At 42.1% G+C, this 20773-nt stretch overlaps 3 protein-coding genes across 6 annotated transcripts in view; 1 reads left to right on the forward strand and 2 right to left on the reverse strand.

Moving 5' to 3' along the window:
• Positions 1 to 709, reverse strand: part of GRK4 (G protein-coupled receptor kinase 4) — a 102550-nt gene extending 101841 nt beyond the window's left edge. Inside the window, exon 1 of the mRNA XM_050947708.1 lies at positions 487 to 709. Coding sequence (XP_050803665.1) covers positions 487 to 538 — 52 coding nt within the window. The 5' untranslated portion in view covers positions 539 to 709. The remainder of the gene's footprint in view (positions 1 to 486) is intronic.
• ADD1 (adducin 1) overlaps positions 1 to 20773 on the reverse strand; it is a 262757-nt gene that overhangs the window by 41107 nt on the left and 200877 nt on the right. The window lies entirely within an intron of this gene.
• The window catches only part of NOP14 (NOP14 nucleolar protein), a 49729-nt gene continuing 29976 nt past the window's right edge, over positions 1021 to 20773 (forward strand). For 2 of the 4 annotated variants that reach the window (XM_050947516.1, XM_050947515.1), the window contains exons 1-8: positions 1021 to 1598; positions 7235 to 7369; positions 8897 to 9038; positions 11087 to 11235; positions 12978 to 13115; positions 14495 to 14617; positions 15954 to 16085; positions 17512 to 17815. In XM_050947516.1, the coding sequence (XP_050803473.1) occupies positions 1401 to 1598; positions 7235 to 7369; positions 8897 to 9038; positions 11087 to 11235; positions 12978 to 13115; positions 14495 to 14617; positions 15954 to 16085; positions 17512 to 17815 (1321 nt within the window). In that variant the 5' untranslated portion in view covers positions 1021 to 1400. The remainder of the gene's footprint in view (positions 1599 to 7234; positions 7370 to 8896; positions 9039 to 11086; positions 11236 to 12977; positions 13116 to 14494; positions 14618 to 15953; positions 16086 to 17511; positions 17816 to 20773) is intronic. The other 2 variants (XM_050947518.1, XM_050947519.1) reach the window with 2 other exon arrangements.

Genomic DNA, 20773 nt, shown 5'->3' on the forward strand with positions numbered 1-20773 from the left:
TGCACCCAGGGAAGTGGGAGAGCAAAGAAACATTAAAAACTGTTTACAATTAATCCTAAACAAGGGAGCTTTGGCAGGTGCCTTTATTATTTGGCTGTTTACATCCTACCTTAGTGAAGTTGAGAAACAAACTCTCCTCTCCGTTCACGACGCTCCCTAACCCTGACAGCGACCCCCGTCACCCCCACATCTTACCTTCACTCCCCTTATCCAGTCGCTGGTTCCTTTCCGCACCCTCATTCCCATGCCATTGCTCCTCGCCCAGCCCCCCTTTACAACCCCTCCGCTCCCTGCCCCCCTTTCCCAAATCCTCTCTCCCCCTCCCCTGGCACTGTGCTCCCTTCTGCCGCCTCCCTCTCTTCTCACCCTAAGTCCTCCCCCCTTGCCCCGGCGTTCCCAGCGCCCCCTCTTCCCCCAGCACCCCGTCCCCTCAGAGTCCCTCCCCGGCACGCACACAACCCTTCTTCGCCACCTCCCTGCGCTCACCTTCCCTGGCTTTCAGCAGCACCGTGTTGGCCACGATGTTCTCGATCTCCATGATCAGCGCTTCAACCAAGCCCTCTGTCCCCTCAGAGCCACCACCTCCTTCGCCCCCTCCTCCTGCCCCGCCGCCGCCGCCGCCGGGACACCCGGGCTCCACTCATCCGGCCCCGAGGGCTAGTGCTGGGCTCGTCTCTCCCCCATCACCCGCTCCTCACTCACTCACTCACTCACCGCCCCCTCCCGCCTCTGCCCACAGGGGCGGAGAAAGGGGACGAGCGGAACAAGGCCTACCCACACTGGGCCGGACTATGCCGCGCTTCCCCGCCTCTCGCCCCTTACAGCTCCGCCCAGAAGACTACAGCTCCCAGCAGGCAATGCGCTCCCCCGGCCCGGCGGCCTCTTGCGTCAAAGCTGGCTCATTGGTAGCTAAGAGTAGTAAGCACGTTCGCTTGGTGGGATGTTCCTCGCCTCTCACTCGCAAGGGTGGAGCATTGCATGCCGGGATATATAGTCATGTAGTTCATACCGCTCCGCTCTCGCCTCCTACAGAGCCTAGCTGCTACTACCACTAAGTCTCGCGGGATGTAGAGGTCACCTCTCGCGAGAAGTGTGGCCGCGTTGCTGCTTTGCTTGCTATGTAGGTAATGTGAGTGGTAGTCAGAAGAGAAGCTGAATAGGCTGATTAGGGACTTTGGTCGGGCCTTTACATCTCACGATACTTAGAAGCTCTCGCGCGAGGTGGTGCGTTCAGACAGCGGGGGGCAGCTTGGGGCAGTTTAAGGTCGCCCTCCCGTCGCCATTTTGTTTAGCGTGGCTCGCTCACCAGGCCCATTCTCTGTACCTCAGGAGCCTGTACAAGACCGTAGTCCTGGTTCCTTATGGTGCTGAGTGAGTATTGACCACAGCCACACACGACAATGGGGAAGCCAAATAAGCAGAGGAGAAAGGGCCAAGTGGCTGCCAGAGCCAAGGGCCCGAGTGGAGCAGGGACAGCGTTGGTCAAGAACAACCCTTTCGAGGTGAAGGTCAACAAGCAGAAGTTTAATATCTTGGGGAGGAGAACCAAACACGACGTGGGGCTGCCGGGCGTCTCGCGGTCCAAGGCTGTCAAGAAGGTAAGACTGGGGGGAGGGCACTCATCAAATGAGGACAAGGTGTGGATCCCACCACTCTGGAGCAAGCCCTCGCTGCCAGATAGCGGCAGTGGTGATGCACACCCACAGATTGTGCAAATGATGGTACACAAACTGTTTGAACACAGGATTCTATAGCAGGAGTCAGCAACCTTTCAGAAGTGGTGTGCCGAGTCTTCATTTATTCACTCTAATGTAAGGTTTCATGTGCCAGTAATACATTTTAAGATTTTTAGGTTTCTTTCTATAAGTCTATAATATGGAACTAAACTATTGTTGTATGTAAAGTAAATAAGGTTTTTAAAATGTTTAAGAAGCTTCATTTTAAAATTAAATTTACTGGTAAATTAAGTGTGAGTGCCACTGAAAATCAGTACGCATGTCATAGTTTACCTACCCCTTTTCTATAGCATGGCTCAGAAGGGTTGGTGGCACAAACCTCACCAAGGCTGCCCTTATGTCATGTTGGGGTACAGCCCCATTCTCAAACTCTATAGCTCTGGAATAGAGTATAGGCCAGTGAGTAGGGATTTTTTTTCCAGCCTTTATTTGCTTGCTCTGTGACTTTTGGTAAGCCACTTTATTCTTCTGCTTGTTGATGGTGGTGATTATAAAAATGAACGTTTGTATTGCAGTATTATCTAATGGGCCCGGAGAGGGCTGGAGCCCCATTTTAGTTAGTGCTGCATAAATGTTGATAAACCATCCCTGCTCTGGAAAATTGTCAAGTAAAAAGATTGCTCTGTGCCTTGATTTCTCTGACTTGAAAATGACATTTACGTCACTCAAGGATTGTGAGACTTAATGTTATAAAGCCTTTTGGGACCCCCAGATGAAAAATGCTATAGTCTAAAGACCTATGCATCCTATACATTCACATCTTGAATGCTAGGTGCGGATCTGATGTCCCACCCCGAACCCATCTCAAAGAAGGATATTTGGAATTGGAAAACTTACAGAGAAAAATAATTAAGAGGGTATGGAACAGCTTCCGTGTGAGGAGAGAGTAAAGAGACTGGGACTGTTCAGCTTGGAAGAGATGACTAGGGGGGATATGATAAAAGTCTATAAAATCTTGACTGGTGTGGAGAAAGTGAATAAGGAATTTTATTCCTTCACATAACACAAGAAATTGGCAGCATTCAGATTAATAGATGGCAGATTTAAAACAAACAGAAGTTCTTCACACAATGCACAGTCAACCTGTGGAACTTCATGCCAGGGGATGTTGTGAAGGCCAAAACTATAACAGGGTTCAAAAAGAACGACATGAGTTCCTGGAGGATGTCTGTCAATGGGTATTAGCCAGGATGGGCAGGGATGTAACACAATGCACTGAGCATCCCTAGCCTCTTCCAGAAGCTGGGAGTGAACGGCAGGAGATGGATCACTTGATTGCTTGTTTTGTTCATTCCTGCTGAAGCATCTGGCATTAGCCACTGTCTGAAGACAGGATACTAGGCTAGATGGACCATTGGTCTGACCCAGTATGGCCGTTCCTAACTACAGAAACCTTTTTTTGTGATTATTATGTTGATCCAAGCTACACTGGTCGAACTGGTGTTGTGGAGTAGACAATGTAAGGATACAGTGTGATGATTCCTCAAAATGCCCCTTTAAGGGTGTTCATGAATGTGTCTGTGTGTTCTGTATGTCCCACACCCTGAGACCATCTCTAAAACTGGCTCCAGCGCTGTTAGTGACTGTCCCTGCTGTTGAAATCAAAGTCCAAGCTCTGTCTTCAGGATGTAGTGACTTATTAATAGCTGAAAACTACAGCCATGGTAGTTGAATGGTGAAAATACATAAGCCTTCATTTCCTTTCACCTTGCTAAGGCTCATAGTCAACATATAAAAGTGTAGGAAACCTAACATAAATGCTTCCAAACTGCCTCATAAGTGATTCAGGCTTACTGTCCAAGAAAGGTAATATTGTAGCTTGCTGGACTTACAGATGAGGGTATGTCTGTGCTACTGTGCCACAGCTGCAGCTGTGCCAGTGTAGTGTAGACACTACAGTGACAGGAGGGGTTTTTCCATTGCTATGGTAAATCCACCTTCTCAAGAGACAGTAAATCCACCTTCTCAAAAGACAGAGACAGATGAAAGAATTCTTTCATCAAGCTAGCTGCATCTACAGTGGGGATTAGGTTAACCTAACTATGATGCATGAGGCAATACGTTTTTTACAGCCCTGAGCAATGTGTGTAGGTTGTCCTAAATCTTAGGTATAGACTAGCTTCAGACAAGATTCAAACTTCCCCAAATGGTCTATACCAATATTTCTCAGCGACCGGTCCATGGCAGCCTCCTTGCCAGGCCTCAGATTTCCCTGACACAGTTTAGGAAGGCAGCAAGCCAGTCTCTGGTATCAAAAAGGTTGAGAAATGCTGGTTTATATCGCAGTGGGAGTTTAGGCCTCAAGACTGTCAAATGTTAACTTCATTAATATTTATAGTCTCTTTGATTTCAATCTAAGGATGTGCTTAAATTTTTGCACTATGGAGCCTTAAACATTTTTTACTTTATGGGAAACACAGTTATCTGAGAAGACCAAGAGGAATAAGCCTGGATTACAAAGGACCTGTACCCAACATTGATTTAAAAAAAAAAAATACTACTTTAAAGTTTCCCCTCATTTGAAAGGAAATAGTTAGGCGAGGGTTGAGATAAGACTTCTGCTTTTCTTTTAAACTCTGTGTTGTTATCTTATCTATCAAACTACCCTTACCCAATTTGTTTATTTCATCTGTTAGTTGCATCTTGTACGCTCTGTATCCTAGATTGTGAACTCTGGGGAAAGGGACTGTCTTCTTTGTTACTTCTTTGTATAGTGCCTGTTCCTTAATACTACTGTAATATAAATAATAGGCCACAGACAGCAAAATCAGAGTGGTTATTCTGACTTGACACCAAGTCCATAGTCAAAAGTACCACCACATTAGAGAGCATCTTGACTACATACATACTATATGTCTGGGAGCTCAGTAATCTGATACATCCTTTACTGAAGGCACCAGAAGTACTTCCCTATCTGCAAGTTCAGCATGAGTGACATAAATGCAGTACTGGATTGTATTAAATCTCTGTTAAAAAGAAATTTATTTTCCTTCACTTTCGCACTGCTGTGTATACCAGGGGTAGCCAAACTGCAGCTCATGAGCCACATGTGCCTCTTTTACAGTTAGTGTGGCTCGCAGAGCCCGCATGCCCTCCCCCATTCTCCACCTGCCAGACTGGGGGAGCTCAGGCTTTCTGCCCCGCAGTGGGGTGTGATGGGGCTTGTGGCTTCTTCTGCCCAACAAGGATGGGGATGGTCTCAGCGCTTCAGCCCCGTAGGAGGCACCTGCCGAAGCTTGGGGCTTCAGCAGGAGCAGCGCTGAAGCCCTGTGCCCCAGCAGGTGCACCCCAGCTCTTGAACTTCTGAAGATTGTTGTATGCAGCTGAAAGGGTCAGTAAGTTTGGTCACCCCTGGTATATACCATCCATCAGCAAACAGACTTTAGAGATCTCCTTCAAAAGAAAAACAAATCTGTCTGAGAGATACTACAACACAGAGGACACTGTTGTTTAATTTATCATCATGTATACTTTGAAAACTCTTGAGAAGCCCTGTATGAGATTAACTTTATTCACAGTAACTTTATCAATGAAAGGGTCTGCATAATATATGTCAAGGTGGAGAAGGTTTTTTTTTTTTTTTTTTTTTTTTTTTGGCCAAAAATATTACAGAGAAACTGCATCTTGTTAAAAATTCCTTGAAAATTATATTCAGAGACGTTAAATAAACGGATGGAAAGGGAACATAAATTCTGCAGTGTCTCATCTGAAGTAAGACTTCCTTTATTTAGTAATCCTGACATCTGCAGATTCTGCATCTATGACATGGGTGTAAAGGGCTATAGCTAGAATAGGGGTCGGCAACCTTTCAGAAGTGGTGTGCTAAGTCTTTATGTATTCACTCTAATTTAAGGTTTTGTGTGCCGGTAATACATTTTAATGTTTTTTAGAAGGTCTTTCTCTATAGGTCTGTATATTATATAACTAAACTATTGTTATATTGTAAAATAAACAAGGTTTTCAAAATGTTTAAGAAGCTTCATTTAAAATTAAAATAAAATGTTGATCTTACACCGCCGGCCTGCTCAGCCCGCTGCTGGTCGGGGGTTCTGTTCACCTAGGCCAGCAGCGGGCTGAGCGGGGCTGGCGGCTGGATCCCCAGCTGGGAAGGGTCTGGCAGCCAGAACCCCAGACCGGCAGCGGGCTGTGTGGGGCCAGTGGCCAGGACCCCAGACCAGCAGTTGGCTGAGTGGCTCAGCCCACTGCTGCTCATGGGTTCCATCCACCAGCTCCCGCCAGCCGGGATTCCGGCTGCCGGACCCGCTCAGCCCGCTGCTAGTCTGGGATCCTGGCCCTGTCCACATACAATGGGTACCTACCTTCTACCTGCTTCTGGCCCATTCTCTTCCTCTTTCTGCACTGCGCTGAGGGTGGCAGTGCACTGAGCACAGGGCTGGAAGTGAAGGGTCTGGGCAGGAGCTAGAATGTGGGGGTGGGCGCTCAGGGTTGGGGCACGAGGTTTGGATGTGGGGCACTTACCTGGGCAGCTCCCATTTGGTGCAAGGGGTGCAGGTGGGAATGGGGGGAAGGGATGCAAAAGTCAGGATGTGGGGGGTGCATGGGGTGTGAGTAGACTGGGTATGTGCGGGGGTGCAAGAGTCAGGGCTGAGGTTGTATGGGAGTGAAGGAGTCAAGCAGAGGGCTGGTTGTGTATGAGGTGGGTACAGGGCTCAGGGCAGGGGTCTGGGGGTGTGTGCAGGGCTCGGCAGAGGTCTGGGGGTGTGTGTGGGGCTCGGCAGGGGTCTGGGTGTGTGTGCAGGGCTCAGGGCAGCGGGCTGGGGTGTGTGGGGCGTGGGTCAGGGTAGGGAGCTGGAGGGGATATGCCCCTATTCCACCCCTCCTTCCCTATGACCCTGCCCCCGCTTCTTCTCAGCTGGGAGCAGCAAGCACGCTGACTCTGCTCCTTCCTAACTCCCTCCCGCAAGGGCCATCAGCTGATCGGCTGGAAGGGAGGGAGCATACTATGGGAAGAGGCAGGGGAGCCTGCAGGACCAAGCTTCTGCCCCTTGCCCCCTGCCCTTGTGCTGGGGGGAGGGCAGGGGGAGCGAAGGGCGGAGAAGAGCGGGTCGGGCCTGGCCAGGCTGGGCAGGATTTTTAATGGAATGCTGCTGCCTGCCGGGACTCCGCCATTAAAAATCGGCTCGCATGCCGTCTTTGGCACGCATGTCATAGGTTGCCGGCCCCTGATATAGATAAATAAATTCTTTCTTGTACACGAGGAGCTGGACTGAGATGATAGTTCTTCTTTACCATTGTTTATAGTTGTTTTAGGAGTATAATAAAGTATAATCCATTGAATGAAATAAGGGTAAAAACATAAATTTTTATAATTTTATAATAAATAAAAATAAATTTTAAATTTATTGATTAGAATTGGTCTTTTTATATTCAGCTGTAGTGTTCTCATATTCAGTGTGTGTAGGTTTGAATAAATTAGGTCTTAGTTCATTGGCTTCAGGTGTGCTTTTGTTATGTTAATGCATTGATCTGTTTTTCAGCGTACACAAACTTTGCTGAAAGAATACAAAGAACGGGAAAAGTCCAATGTATTTAAAGATAAGCGTTTTGGTGAATATAATACCAAAATAAGCCCAGAGGAGAAGATGATGAAGAGGTTCACTTTGGAACGACAGGTAAAGTGTAGGAATGAAAAATAATTTAAAAAAAATAGATGTAGAAATTTTTAATTTGCCAAATAAAGCTCTCTGTAAATAATACATTGCTTGGCCCCTAAGGATTCTACCAAAACCTATAACATGGCAAACATACCTAACTTTCATTTTTTTACTCCCACACATTCTGTTTTCTGAAAGCCTATCTGCATCTTTTATTTGATCTAAATGAATTCCAGAATTAGAGCTCATAAAAAAAATATATATATAGAAAATTTCAGAATTTTTGGTAGAATTAAGAAAACCAAAACATTTTGGCCAAAAACTGAAATAGTTTGGTTGTCGGGGGTGTTGAGGATTTTTATGAAAAAACAAAATTTTCTATGTAAAGGAGACATTTTTGATGAAAAAATTTATTTTGTCAAAAATCAATTTTTCTATTGAAAAAGTTTTTGCCCGGAAAATTTTTCACCAGCCCAATCCAAAATAAAAATTTTAAAACTGAATTATTTTAACATTTACAAAGTTGTGATTTTGGAGGTTAAACTAGACAGAATTCAATTTAATTCCCACAAAATGTAAATCCTTTACCTGTCATTAAACACTATTTCACGTTCTTACCGACACTCCTGAAAAAGGCTGTTTCCCTTGATGGCCCATGAAGCTCATTTTTGGGTCTTACCACTCTAAGACAGTGATCCCCAAACTTTTTACCTCGTGATCCCCCCTTACCCTTGCCAGGAGTGGGGCCGTGGCTCTGGGAGGGGAGGATATGAAGAGAGAGTAAGGGGGCTCAGGCTGGGGCCACAGCTGAGGGCGGGGCTGGCGGCGGAGCCAAGGCTGGCAGTTGGGGCCAGGAGCAAAGCTCGGTGGTGTTCCCTCCCCACCCCCTGTAGGAGCTGGACCAGGCCCCAGTCGCACCCCCTGAACATTCCTTGGTGCCCCCCTAGGGGGGCACACTCCACAGTTTGGGGACCTCTGCTCTAAGAATTGAAATCGGTTTTGAATACTACTACCATCTGCATCATGTTTGGATTCCTGAGCTAAGCAGCATAATTGCATGTGCAGAAAATTCTAGGAATAAGATTAAGTTATTAGAATGGTTAACTAATTTTTTAGTGGTTATTAAACTTGAAACATTTTATTTAAAAAAAAAATATCATTTTTTTTAGTTTTTACATACACAAAATCCAAGCTTGCTTTTTTAGTAATTTTTACCAGTCATTTTTTAACTAATAAAAAACACCCTTCCCCAGAATACTGTGCCTGATTCACCACTTACTTACTCACAACACTGGTTTAATTCTGTAGTTTCTGCAATGGATTTAAAGCAAGAGACACTCATCGTTTCTTGCTTTAATGTATCTGAATGAAATTGTAGGCTTGTTAATGCTGTTAAAATAACCAAGAAGTTAGGCTCTCCTGGGCTAAACTGAAAATATGAGCTTTTGGGGGGAAAAAAATTTTTGTTGACCAGCCGTCATTAACTGGTATTAATCTGAAAACTGTCTCATTACTAAATTGGTTGGTTTGATTTATTTTTCACAGCAAAATCATGAAAAGAAAAGTATCTATAATCTCAATGAAGATGATGAATTGACCCATTATGGCCAATCTTTAGCAGATATTGAAAAACTTAATGATGTCATTGATAGTGACAGTGATACTGAAGAAAGAGGAATATTGTCAGGTAAGAAAAATCAAACTGATATCTTAATACATTTTTATCCAATGTAATTTTCATTGTTAATATAGCTGTGTGAATTGTTGCGTAGCCTGCTTTCATTGAAAAATAATGTAAAGAAAATGTTCAGATTTAAATCTCTGTTCGCTTTAGTCTGATAGAAAGTGGTGATTAGAACTGGATATGGGCCAATATCATGCTGTAATTTTTAACCATTCACAATTTTAAGAAATATGTATAATATTTCATCACGTCATAATTAACTTTTCACGTATGGATTATCGTTAAAGTAAGTGCATTCAGAATTACAATGAACTCTGGTTTAAAATCAACTATTTAGAGATGCCAGGATGCTTGCAAGTATGGTACATTATAGGTGGCACCAAAGGGAACACCTGTAGTTGAGGCTGCCTGCTACATTCCATTATAGGACACTATTTTCAGTTGCTTTATAACTTTACCATACTTCAACTATATGGGCTGAAATTTTCCTGTGTGTGTGTGTGGTTTTTTGGGGGGGGCGGAAATTTCAGCACAAACAGGGCAGCCATTTCTCAGAACAAGTTAGGGAAAAATACATTGTTTTGTTCATGTTAAAACAAATAACTTAAATTTTGTGTGTGTTTTACATTTCTTTGGACCAGATTATGAACCCTCTACTTACAGTAGTGAGCAGTTACTCATGCAAATAGTCTCATTGAAGTCAGTGGGATTTCTTGTGTCAATAAGTGCTCACTAATGTGAGTAAGGGGTTTTCAGTCTGGCCATTTTGGGTATAGCTGTTCATAGGAGATGTAAATTAAAATTCTTTTCATACTGATTTTTATCTTTTCTATTTGGCAAATCTGGAGCTAGTTTCTGCAACCCTTAGTCATGTGAGTAATCTATATTTATGCAAATATCTCCCTTGACTAGGGGAGGTCTACATAAATAAATAAATATTGCTCACTAAATAAAGGTTGTTTGCATGATATTTGGCTAGATAGACAGGTAAAAGCCAACCTGACTGATTTTGTATGTCAATAGAAATGTGCACACTTCTTACAACAGTGTTTGTGAATGTTTTGCTAATGAGTTAAGTGGTAGGAGTTCATGCAGCGTAGGCCTTATTGGACTGCTGCACCTGAGCAAAGCAAATTGCAGGATCATGGCCTTAGTTATGTTAAAACAATAGCTGATTTCTTTTTAACTTGACGAAAGATAGCTTTAAAGAAAAAATAGATATTTAATTCTGTAGCCCATTGGATTATAAACACATTACATAAAAATTTTGTTTTAAACAGGTTTTCAGGTTATTTTGTTTTGGAGTAATAAAAGCACTGAACAAACAAATTGTGTCTTACATGAAAGTTAGGACAGTGAACACAAGCAAAGAAATCCATCGTTGAGGCTAATATATTATCCTAGGTTCCTCTCATGAGGAATATGTCCTTCTGATGTCTGAAGCCCTGGTCGTGCAAACGCTTCTGCATGTTTGTAGTCCAGTGGGACTACTCATGTTCTTAAAATTAATTGTTTCTAAATATCTGTGGGATCAGGGCCTAAGTTTATGTGCTCTTATAAATTAAATACAATCAATGTCTGGTGATTAAAGCACATTCTGTTCCTGGCATAGACATTTTCTGGAATATTGGTCAAGTTACTTGACTTCTCAGTGCTCTATCTGTAAAATAGGAATAATGATGGTTATCTTCAGTGTTGTAAAGCTTAATTAATATATTAAAGTTCTCTGAGACCATCAGATAAAAAGTGCTGTATTGCTGTCTTAAATCAAAAAGTATCTTTTGCCTGTGTGTATGTGAAAGAAAATTTAACAAAATTTGGAAATCCAAGGTCATGGTGGGAATCCTTCTCTGAAAAGTCTTAACTTTGGCCAAGCATCAATCTTTATCTGCGGAAATGGGCTTTAAACCTTGGTTAACTAGCTATTTTATTCTTTCATGGAATCCATCAGTTGCTCCTGTGCCTTAATAATACGGAAGTAGCACCCCAACAGCTTAAAGGGAGAACAAATCTATAGATTCTAATCCTTTCAATTCTCTTTTTTTTTTCAGCTGAGCTAACTGCTGCTCACTTTGGAGGGGGTGGAGGTCTCCTTCGTAGGAAAGCACTCACTGGGGAACAAGATGAAGAAGAGGAGGAAAAACCTAAATCTCGCAAGGAGCTCATTGAAGAGCTGATTGCCAAATCCAAACAAGGGAAGGTAAGTTTATAGCTTTTGAATAAAAAAATCTGAACTGACAACATTAAGTACCACATCATTTTCCACGTGAAAACTTACAGAAGGCAGAAAACATTCAATAAAACCATTATCAGCTTTAGGACATGGAAACCAACAAATCCTCTCTCTTCCCAGGAGAAGAAATATTGGTGGCACAGTAAGCAGAGGGGATATGGCTTTCTAAATATAGAGCCAAAAATCATATATCTGACTCTGTTTACCTTGGGAAAACTGTCTAGAGTGTCTGCCTTTCTGTAGGTTCCCAAACCCTCCACATATGAACTCTGTTAGCGTGGCTAACTTGTTTGCCATGCTCTGCCCTGTAGTCACCCATTGCAGGTTTGTGCTACTTCTTCTGCAAAGGGTTCTTAACGCTGCAAAATAGGAGTTGATATGAACTAATCTTTTATTACATATTTGGTTTTGACTGCATATGGACCTCATTTGCTCTTGATGCTGCAAGTGACTTCCTTTACTTCTGGGAGAATTCTTTGCCACTGCGCATGGGCAAAAGTATGTCCCCTGCAGATTTCTTTGCTTCCCTGCAGAAAAATGACTTTCTAACAGGGAAGCAAAGGGAAGCCACAAGAGCAGTCATGCAGCCCTCCCCAGCAGAATGTTTCAGGTGCCCAGGCCAGCCAGCAGAGGGGTAAATCACTGTGGAGATGGGGTGGGACTGGGGAAGACCCCTACCCTGCACCGGGCTCACCTGCTGGGCTCAGGAGGACAGGACTTCCTCTTCCTCTGCACGGCATCCAGGGCCGTGTCAGACCCACCCCCAGATTTCTACTCTGGCTGTAGGAAACTCTCTTTCCCCCCATTCCTCCCCTGCGCTTCTGCTCCCATCGCTCTTCAGCTGCAGGGGGATCACTGTATAGGGAGCTGCTCCCCCATCCACACAACCCCCATGCATCCAGACCCCCTCATATTCAGATCCTCCCTCCGAGCCTCACCCCGTACCCAGAACCCCCCCCAACGAGCGTCACTCCCCCTGCACCTGGACCACCCTGGCTAGCCACCCGCATCTGGATCCACACCCTACCGAGCCCCAGCTGCACCTGGATCTCCACCCCACTGAGCCCCACTTCACCAGCATCTGGATCCCCACACCAAAGCCTCCCTGCTGAGGTCTATCTTCCCACATTCAGGACCCCCCCCCCCCCCCCCCGCTGAACCCCAACCACCTTCACTTGGACCCCCCTGCAGAATCCAATTACCATTGCACCCAGAAACTCTCCATCAAGCCTCTGTGCATCCAGGTCCTGCCTGTACCCAGATTGCCCCATATAGAACCCTCTCAAATCCACACCTGGATACCCCCACACTGAGCCCCTCCACACTTGGATCCTGCCTTGCTGAGCCTGCCTGCCCACCCACACCTGGTGCATCTGACACAGAGAGGCAGGGCCCTGGGGTTTTTCTGGGGCAAGCCCTGTTCTTGCACTGTGTCAGGGTTGGGTGCAGCCTCATCGCTGAGTCCATGTCCCAGAGGGGAGCTGAACAGTGATCTCCCACCTCTGTGCAACCAGTGGCCTGTGCTCTCCAGTCCCGTGCTGGAGCCTTCACATATATTTGACAAATAAAAATTCTGTGCACAATATTTTAAAATTCTGCACATTTGAATTACTTTGGCACAGAATGCCCTCAGGAGTATTCCTTGTCCAGTTACGTACACTACTGGCCAATTGAAAAATAATGTTGTATGCATATTTTTATCTTTCTAGAGAGAGAGACAGACTCAGAGGGAGAATGCCTTGGAACTCACAGAAAAACTTGACACTGACTGGAAAGAAATCCAAACCCTTCTCTCCCACAAAACCCCCAAGTCAGAGAGGAAAGATAAAGAAGAGGAGAAACCCAAGGTAAGGTTCTGGCAATACAGCTTTGTTTTGGTGCAACTGATATGACTCCATTACTGGAACCAAAGTAGAGATGCAAGTTAAGAGGAAGTTGATCACTAGTGATTTGTAGCTGATCATGTCTAATTAAAATATTAAAAATAAACCCCCTGTGTGTTAGTTAAATTGAAAGAATTCTACAGTCTTTGAGGAGTTTCATGTCAGAATTGTGAGGTTGGAAGGATCTTAAGTAGATACTAATTTTAGAGAAATGAAAGGATTCATATTAAGTATTTTAAGACTTATACACCCAGTAAGTCACAATTATGGCTACCCTTTGTTCTTTTTCATTAGCTGTTGAATTTGAGAGAGATTCCTTGTTGGATTAAAAATGTTAACAATATTCTGGTTTATTTTTAAGACAAACATTTTCCTGAGAGTTGGCATTTGCTTGAAAAGGATATTGACTGACTTTGTAAATGCCTTTGAAATGTCTTTTGTACACAAATTCTCTAACTTAGCAATAGCTTTCTATGACAGTAACTTCACTTCTGCTTCACCTGGCCTATGAAATCTCTTTTGAGACTTAAACAAAAAGGGTGGAAATACTAGTGATTTGGATAGATTCATTGTGAAAATGAACCCAGAAATTCTAACAGGTACACAAATCTATTATACCATGAATAACTGATCAGGTTTTTTGCTAGGGATAGGCATAATAGGTGTTAAATTGAGATGTGAGACACCTGTGGATTTTGTTTTGAGATCTGTTGAATACAGAAAAAATGGAAATCAGTAATATTCTGTTGCATTCATGTGCAGTTTGGGAGATAATTCATAATCTGGTTAAGTATAAGAGGAAAATTTTGTCAGATTTATATCTCTAATTTTTTAGACAAGTGGCATGGTCTAGTGGATTACATGCGTGACTGGGAACTCGGACTTTCTGAATTCCAGTTTCGTCTCTACCACTGATTTTGCAGTGTGGCTTTGGGCATGTTGAGTAACTATGCCTCAGTTTCCCTATCTGTAAAAAGAGGATAATGCCTTCATAACAGAGATGTAACTCATGTTTTGTACAGTGCTTTGAAGATATAAAGTGCTATGTAAGTTATAATTTTATTAAATATCTTGTCTGTATTTTTGAAAGGATAGATTTTCTTATGACTTCATATTTACAAATGTATGTATGCTTTGTAGAATGAGAATTTTCCTGGAGGGAGAAGTCTTTGTGAATTTCAATTTCCACCCATTAGTCTCTCCCTTGACCTCTTGTATTGTGTTGGCCTTCCTTCCCGCCTTCTCCAGAGCCAATCATAGTCATTCCTGAACGAGCCAGAGGGCTTCCTTTGGAGGAGCACAGAAAAGTAATTTATTAATTATGAAATTGTGTATTTCTTTAGCCTGATGAGTATGATATGATTGTTCGAGAACTTGGGTTTGAGATGAAGGCGCAACCCTCTGACAGGATGAAGACTGAGGAAGAGTTGGCGAAAGAGGAGCAAGAAAGACTCCAGAAATTAGAGGTACCAGACTGTTTCAGATTGTGTTGTAGCCCTTTCACCAGTAGTGACCTCTTACAGTTTTTTGACATTGCTTAACCTCAGTTTGAAAGCAGTCATGCTAAAAATTGCGGGAGATGAATCTGAGAATAAGTCCCCTGTCCTGTTCTAATGCCACTATTTGCATCTCTACACTGATTTTTGTGATTTTACCTTTTTTTTTTCCATGGATTTTTAATTTGACCATTAAAAAAATATACTGAATACTTGGCTTGTGAGATTACATAGCAAGAGAACTAATTTTTTTTTTCAGTTAAAAACAAGTAGCACGTTGGCTATGTTTTATATATCATTCAGACCTAAGATGTGCTTAAACTTTGTTAGTTGAGCCTGTTTGGTGCACAAGAGCTGAATTAACATCTGGGCAAATTCTGCACCACTTCCCTCCTGTAGCTGCAAAGGGTCCCCTGGCAATTGCGCTAATGTGATTCTGCTCTGTGAAGGGGTAGGATTTGCCTGGGAAGGTTTGTGTGTTCCCTACACAATTTGGAGCTCAGTGCTCCCTGTGCATCAGTGCACAAAGAGTGGGTCTAGGTAAGGCCAAAAGCCTTCTGTTAAATTGATCTTCCTCACACAGAAGGGTCAAATTAGACTGCAGGGCTACCTCAGCATCAAGCCTCTATAGTGACCACAGAGCTGCTCAGTAACTACTCGTCAAAGTGCTGGGGAAGGATTTGTTTCCTCTTTTCCATACTGTGCATCTCTCTAGTGCCTAGTCCAACTAATTGCTGGGAGAGGGGGGAATGCCCCACAATAAATAATGGCTCAGTTACAGCCTGATGAGTCAGTTGACAGATTCCCATGGAGTTAAAATTATTTTCAAAGCCTTATATTTTATTCAAACCCATTTGAAATATAGGAAATATACATACACATTGCAGAACCATAAAACTCTAAGAAGCTACTACTTTCTGGTAAATAATACATTTATCAAAATATGTATTTAAGATAATATATGTATATGAATAAATATTTCATTACCAAAGATACACAAGGCTTTTGATAAATGATATATTTCAATATCTTCCAAATAAGATTTAAAATATATACAGTCAGACTAATTTACGAGTCCCACCCACCAAAACAAAGAAAATCAAGAGTTCAGGCTAATATGTTATCATGTCTCTGCTTTGTATTGTTCCTTCCTCCGCTCTGCTAGGTGAATAATACTAGTTAATAATTTATTTTCTCTTTCATTTTCTTTTCTTAATTATCTGTATTTTCTCCAAAATTTTCATACAAAGTAATTTAAGTCATGTGTACTATATTGTCCCTCTCCTGTATTTATTTTAAATCACAGGCCGACCGACTGCGTCGAATGCATGGAAAAGATGAACAAGAGAACAAAAAGAAACCCAAGCATATGTCAGCTGATGATTTAGCAGATGGCTTCATCCTGGATAAAGCTGACAGACGTTTACTTTCTTATAAAGTAAGAATTTGATTGTTTTATAATGACTTTCAGAGTCACTGAAATGAAGAAAAAATCATTTCAAATTAAACAGAACTCTGTTCTGTTCACTTTATTATTTTTATCTAGGCGCTGCACTTTTCACCTGAACTTCATTCCTGTATTAGGGCAGCTTTGGCCATGCTCTCAATGTAAAGCAGCGTAAAGCCATCATAGAGAACCACCTCAGTGTAGGGAGATCACTTGGTGGTATAATCAGCATAGTAGCTCCTACATCATCCACTTCTATGCAACCAGCATAAGGGCTATAGCTGTGGTTTCCCTCCACCCGGAAGGACCTGACTGGTACACAACAGTCATAAACTGGGAGGTCATAAAAGTGACTTAAAGTAAACTTTTTTTATTAAATGCCTCCTCCTCCTGCCCCTGGATTGTGCTGTGTATCTCTTAGCTGCAGTGTAGGATCAGAGCTCTCATAAAGTCATCTTTGTCCTTCATATGGAGGGATCACTCTGTTTTGAATGCATTGGCTTAGCTGAATGATTGTACTCTCTGAAAAATGACCCTGTAAAAACAGCATAGTGGGATTTCATGTTTGTCTTTCATTTTCTCAATGTCAAATATACTTGGTTAACAAGAAAAACAAGAGTTCGGTTGCTGCAAATTGTACGTGGCATCTGTGTACAACACCCTCCTGCGTAATCACCAGTAATAAAGATCCTGTAACTAGGTATGGTGTATGAGGCAGATTATAAATAGTCTCCTCTCCGAGGTCGGTATTAGTTCTACACTGCCAACAGGAATAAAAGAGAGTAAAACTTTATTCTGGGGGCAAAGTTGTCCTGGTCATACATCCTTTGTAATCTCTTTGAGAACAGTTGAGTTAACAAATGTGCAAGTCAGAACAGAATTTGGCCCACCCTCACCTCTTATTCAGGTCAAGTTGTTGGGGCTTCTGACATTTTGGGATCAAGCCCATATTAAGGGCCAAATCTTCCTTGTCCTATTCGTACAAAAGTCCTGTAGACGGCACTTTTTAAATAGAGTTGAAGTCTTTTTGCTACACACACTACTCCCGGCTGCCCATCTTCCAACTTTTCCATCCCCAGCACTGCTTTTCCTGCATGTCACCTGACTGCCTGTCTCTCAACTGCTTCCAATCCATCCCAGCTTTCTTCCTCTTGGTTTCTACTTCTCCATCTTCCCTCTACAACTGATATCCTGTCTTCTGTGTATTATCTGAACCAAACTTTCATCTATAACCAACTGATCCACCTGATATAGCACTGGATTTTAAATAAGATTCAATATGTATCAGATTCAGATATGAGAGGGTCATAATCTGATGTGTTTCTAGTAACAAAAGTAAGGACGTTACTTTAAATTATAATTTTAAACCCAGCAGGATTCCTGTAAGATATTGTAGGTTTCTTTTCTCTATTAATAGGGTGGAAAACTCAATGTTGGAAATGACGAGGAAGAAGGCGGGAATGAAGAGGAGGAGGGAGAGAGTGAAGAAGAAAGTGAGGGAGAGCCTGGTGGAGAAGATGAGGAAGAAGCAATCGTTGAAGAAGATGATGCTACAGATAGTCCCTCTGATCTTGAATCTGACATGGGGAGTGAGGAAGAGGTCACTGCAAATGAAGAACAGAAGGAGAAACACAAAGGAAATGAAGAGAGATTGCGAAGTGGGGAAGAACAGAATGCTAAAATAGAAGCTGCCAGATCTGAGCTTCCATATACATTTACTGGTAAGATTCCTAATGACTGAATAGGTAGGGGAGAGGTTGTCTGTTTGTTGGAGCCCTATGTATCTGAGGCTGCTCATCATAATTGCACTCCTTCTGGCCAATGAGTACTGGACATGACTGTTCAGATCTTGAAAACATGACTTGTTGTCAGCAAGCAGAATTTCTCTGAGTAGCATGAGAAAATCCCTTTCTGTCCAGGAGCTAAGTAGGCTATTTCTACTGCCCCTTTCAGCCCTGGAAGTGAAAGACAAAAAGCCTTGATTGAAATCAAGTTTCATGTAAGATTGTGCCCAGTGTTGCCTCAAAACCAAACGTACAGCCTGCACAGAATAGTGTTGTCTTGCAGAAAATAATACATAATAATTTTTCTAGTATGTATTGAAAACTAGGAACACATATGCATTGTGTCTGAAATAAAGGCAGCTTGTCTTAGAAGCTCACAAAAGTGGTATGCTGCCCCTTCTTAACATATAGTCTCTGTAATAGAACACCGTGTGGCTTTCCAAACCTGAGCCAGCTTTTGTAGGTGACAAATCTGAGAAACTGTCACAGATTGAAGTGTCAATTGGAATTAATTGATAAACTTAACATTAACAAGTCACCGGGACCAGATGGCATTCACCCAAGAGTTCTGAAAGAACTCAAATGTGAAGTTGCGGAACTATTAACTAAGGTTTGTAACCTGACCTTTAAATCGACTTCTGTACCCAATGACTGGAAGTTAGCTAATGCAACACCAATATTTAAAAAGGGCTCTAGAGGTGATCCCGGCAATTACAGACTGGTAAGTCTAATGTCAGTACCGGGCAAATTAGTCAAAACAATAGTTAAAAATAAAATTGTCTGACATATAGAAAACCATAAATTGTTGAGCAATAGTCAACATGGTTTCTGTAAAGGGAAATCATGTCTTACTAATCTATTAGAGTTCTTTGAAGGGGTCAACAAACGTGGACAAGGAGGATCCAGTGGACATACTGTACTTAGATTTCCAGAAAGCCTTTGACAAGGCCCCTCACTAAAGGCTCTTGCATAAATTAAGTTGTCATGGGATAAAAGGGAAGATCTTTTTATGGACTGAGAACTGGTTAAAAGACAGGGAACAAAGTGTAGGAATAAATGGTAAATTTTCAGAATGGAGAGAGGTAACTAATGGTGTTCCCCAAGGGTCAGTTCTAGGACCAATCCTATTCAACTTATTCATAAATGATTTGGAGAAAGGGGTAAACAGTGAGGTGGCAAAGTTTGCAGATGATACTACACTGCTCAAGATAGTTAAGACCAAAGCAGACTGTGACGAACTTCAAAAAGATCTCACAAAACTAAGTAATATGACAAAAGAAATTTAATGTGGATAAATATAAAGTAATGCACATTGGAAAAAATAACTCCAACTATACATACAATATGATGGGAGCTAATTTAGCTACAACTAATCAGGAGAGAGATCTTGGAGTCATCGTGGATAGTTCTCTGAAGATGTCCACGCAGTTTGCAGAGGCGGTCAAAAAAGCAAACAGGATGTTAGGAATCATTAAAAAAGGGATAGAGAATAAGATGGAGAATATCTTATTGCTCTTATATAAATCCATGGTACTCCCACATCTCTCATACTGCATACAGATTTGGTCTCTTCATCTCAAAAAAGATGTACTGGCATTAGTAAAGGTTCAGAAAAGGACAACTAAAATTACTAGGAGTTTGGAATGGGTCCCATGTGAGGAGAGATTAAAGAGACTAGGACTCTTCAGCATGGAAAAGAGGAAACTAAGGGGAGATATGAAACAGGTATATAAAATCATGAGTGATGTGGAGACAGTGGATAAGGAAAAGTTATTTACTTATTCCCATAATGCAATAACTAGAGGTCACCAAATGAAATTAATAGGCAGCAGGTTTAAAACAAATACAAGGAAGTTCTTCTTCACGCAGCGCACAGTCAACTTGTGGAACTCCTTACCTGAGGAGGTTGTGAAGGCTAGGACTATAACAGCGTTTAAAAGAGAACTGGATAATTTCATGGTGGTTAAGTCCATTAATGGCTATTAGCCAGGATAGGTAAGCAACGGTGTCCTAGCCTCTGTTTGTCAGAAAATGGAGATGGATGGCAGGACAAAGATTACTTGATCATTGCCTGTTAGTTCCACTCCCTATGGGGCATCTGGCATTGGCCACTGTCGGTAGACAGGATACTGGGCTAGATGGACCTTTGGTCTGACCCGGAATGGACGTTCTTATGTTCTTAGTATCTCTAGAATAGGTCTATGGTTGTGGAGAAAGAAACTATTCTGCATGTGTACAGGATATTCATTCTTGTTAACTGAATATTTCACCAAGCTAGTGTGCCAGTAGAGAATACTGTAGTACACTATTTAAACAAGCTATGCTGAAATTAGACAACCATTCAAACCACTTGCCAGAGTGTTGCAGTTTTCATTTGATGGCAGGTGATAAAATAACATACATTGCATAAAATAGTTTAAATTGAATTCAGCAGAGAACTCTAAGGAAATATAATGGTTAAGGTTTTATAAAACACGTTGACTGACACACATGTATTTTTTTTCCCATCAGTGGGTAGGCTCTTACATTTCTTATATGTTCCATACAGAATGCTAAGTTAGTGTGACTTTAAAATTACACAGTTAGTGTTGCTATAAAAACACAAGTCACAAAATATAAAATTATGGGTAAATGGACCCTGAGCTTTAGCTCTGCGCGTGTGTGTGTGGTGCAGTCAAGTCTTTATATGATTGCATACTGTGTCAGATAACACAATGTTAATGTTTTTTATTAATGTTTAAAATGTGTTAACTTAATAATGTTTCCAGAAGTTTTATTGTTTTGTTCTGATTTGAAATAGTTTTTTTCCAGAAGTTTGTTAACATAGGAAAATATTTTCTAATTTATGTTTGTTCATCTGGGTATGTTTGATTTTTGTTTTTATTTTTATCATAG

Source organism: Gopherus flavomarginatus, chromosome 3 (genome assembly GCF_025201925.1).
Source record: "Gopherus flavomarginatus isolate rGopFla2 chromosome 3, rGopFla2.mat.asm, whole genome shotgun sequence".
Taxonomy (NCBI): Eukaryota; Metazoa; Chordata; order Testudines; family Testudinidae; genus Gopherus; species Gopherus flavomarginatus.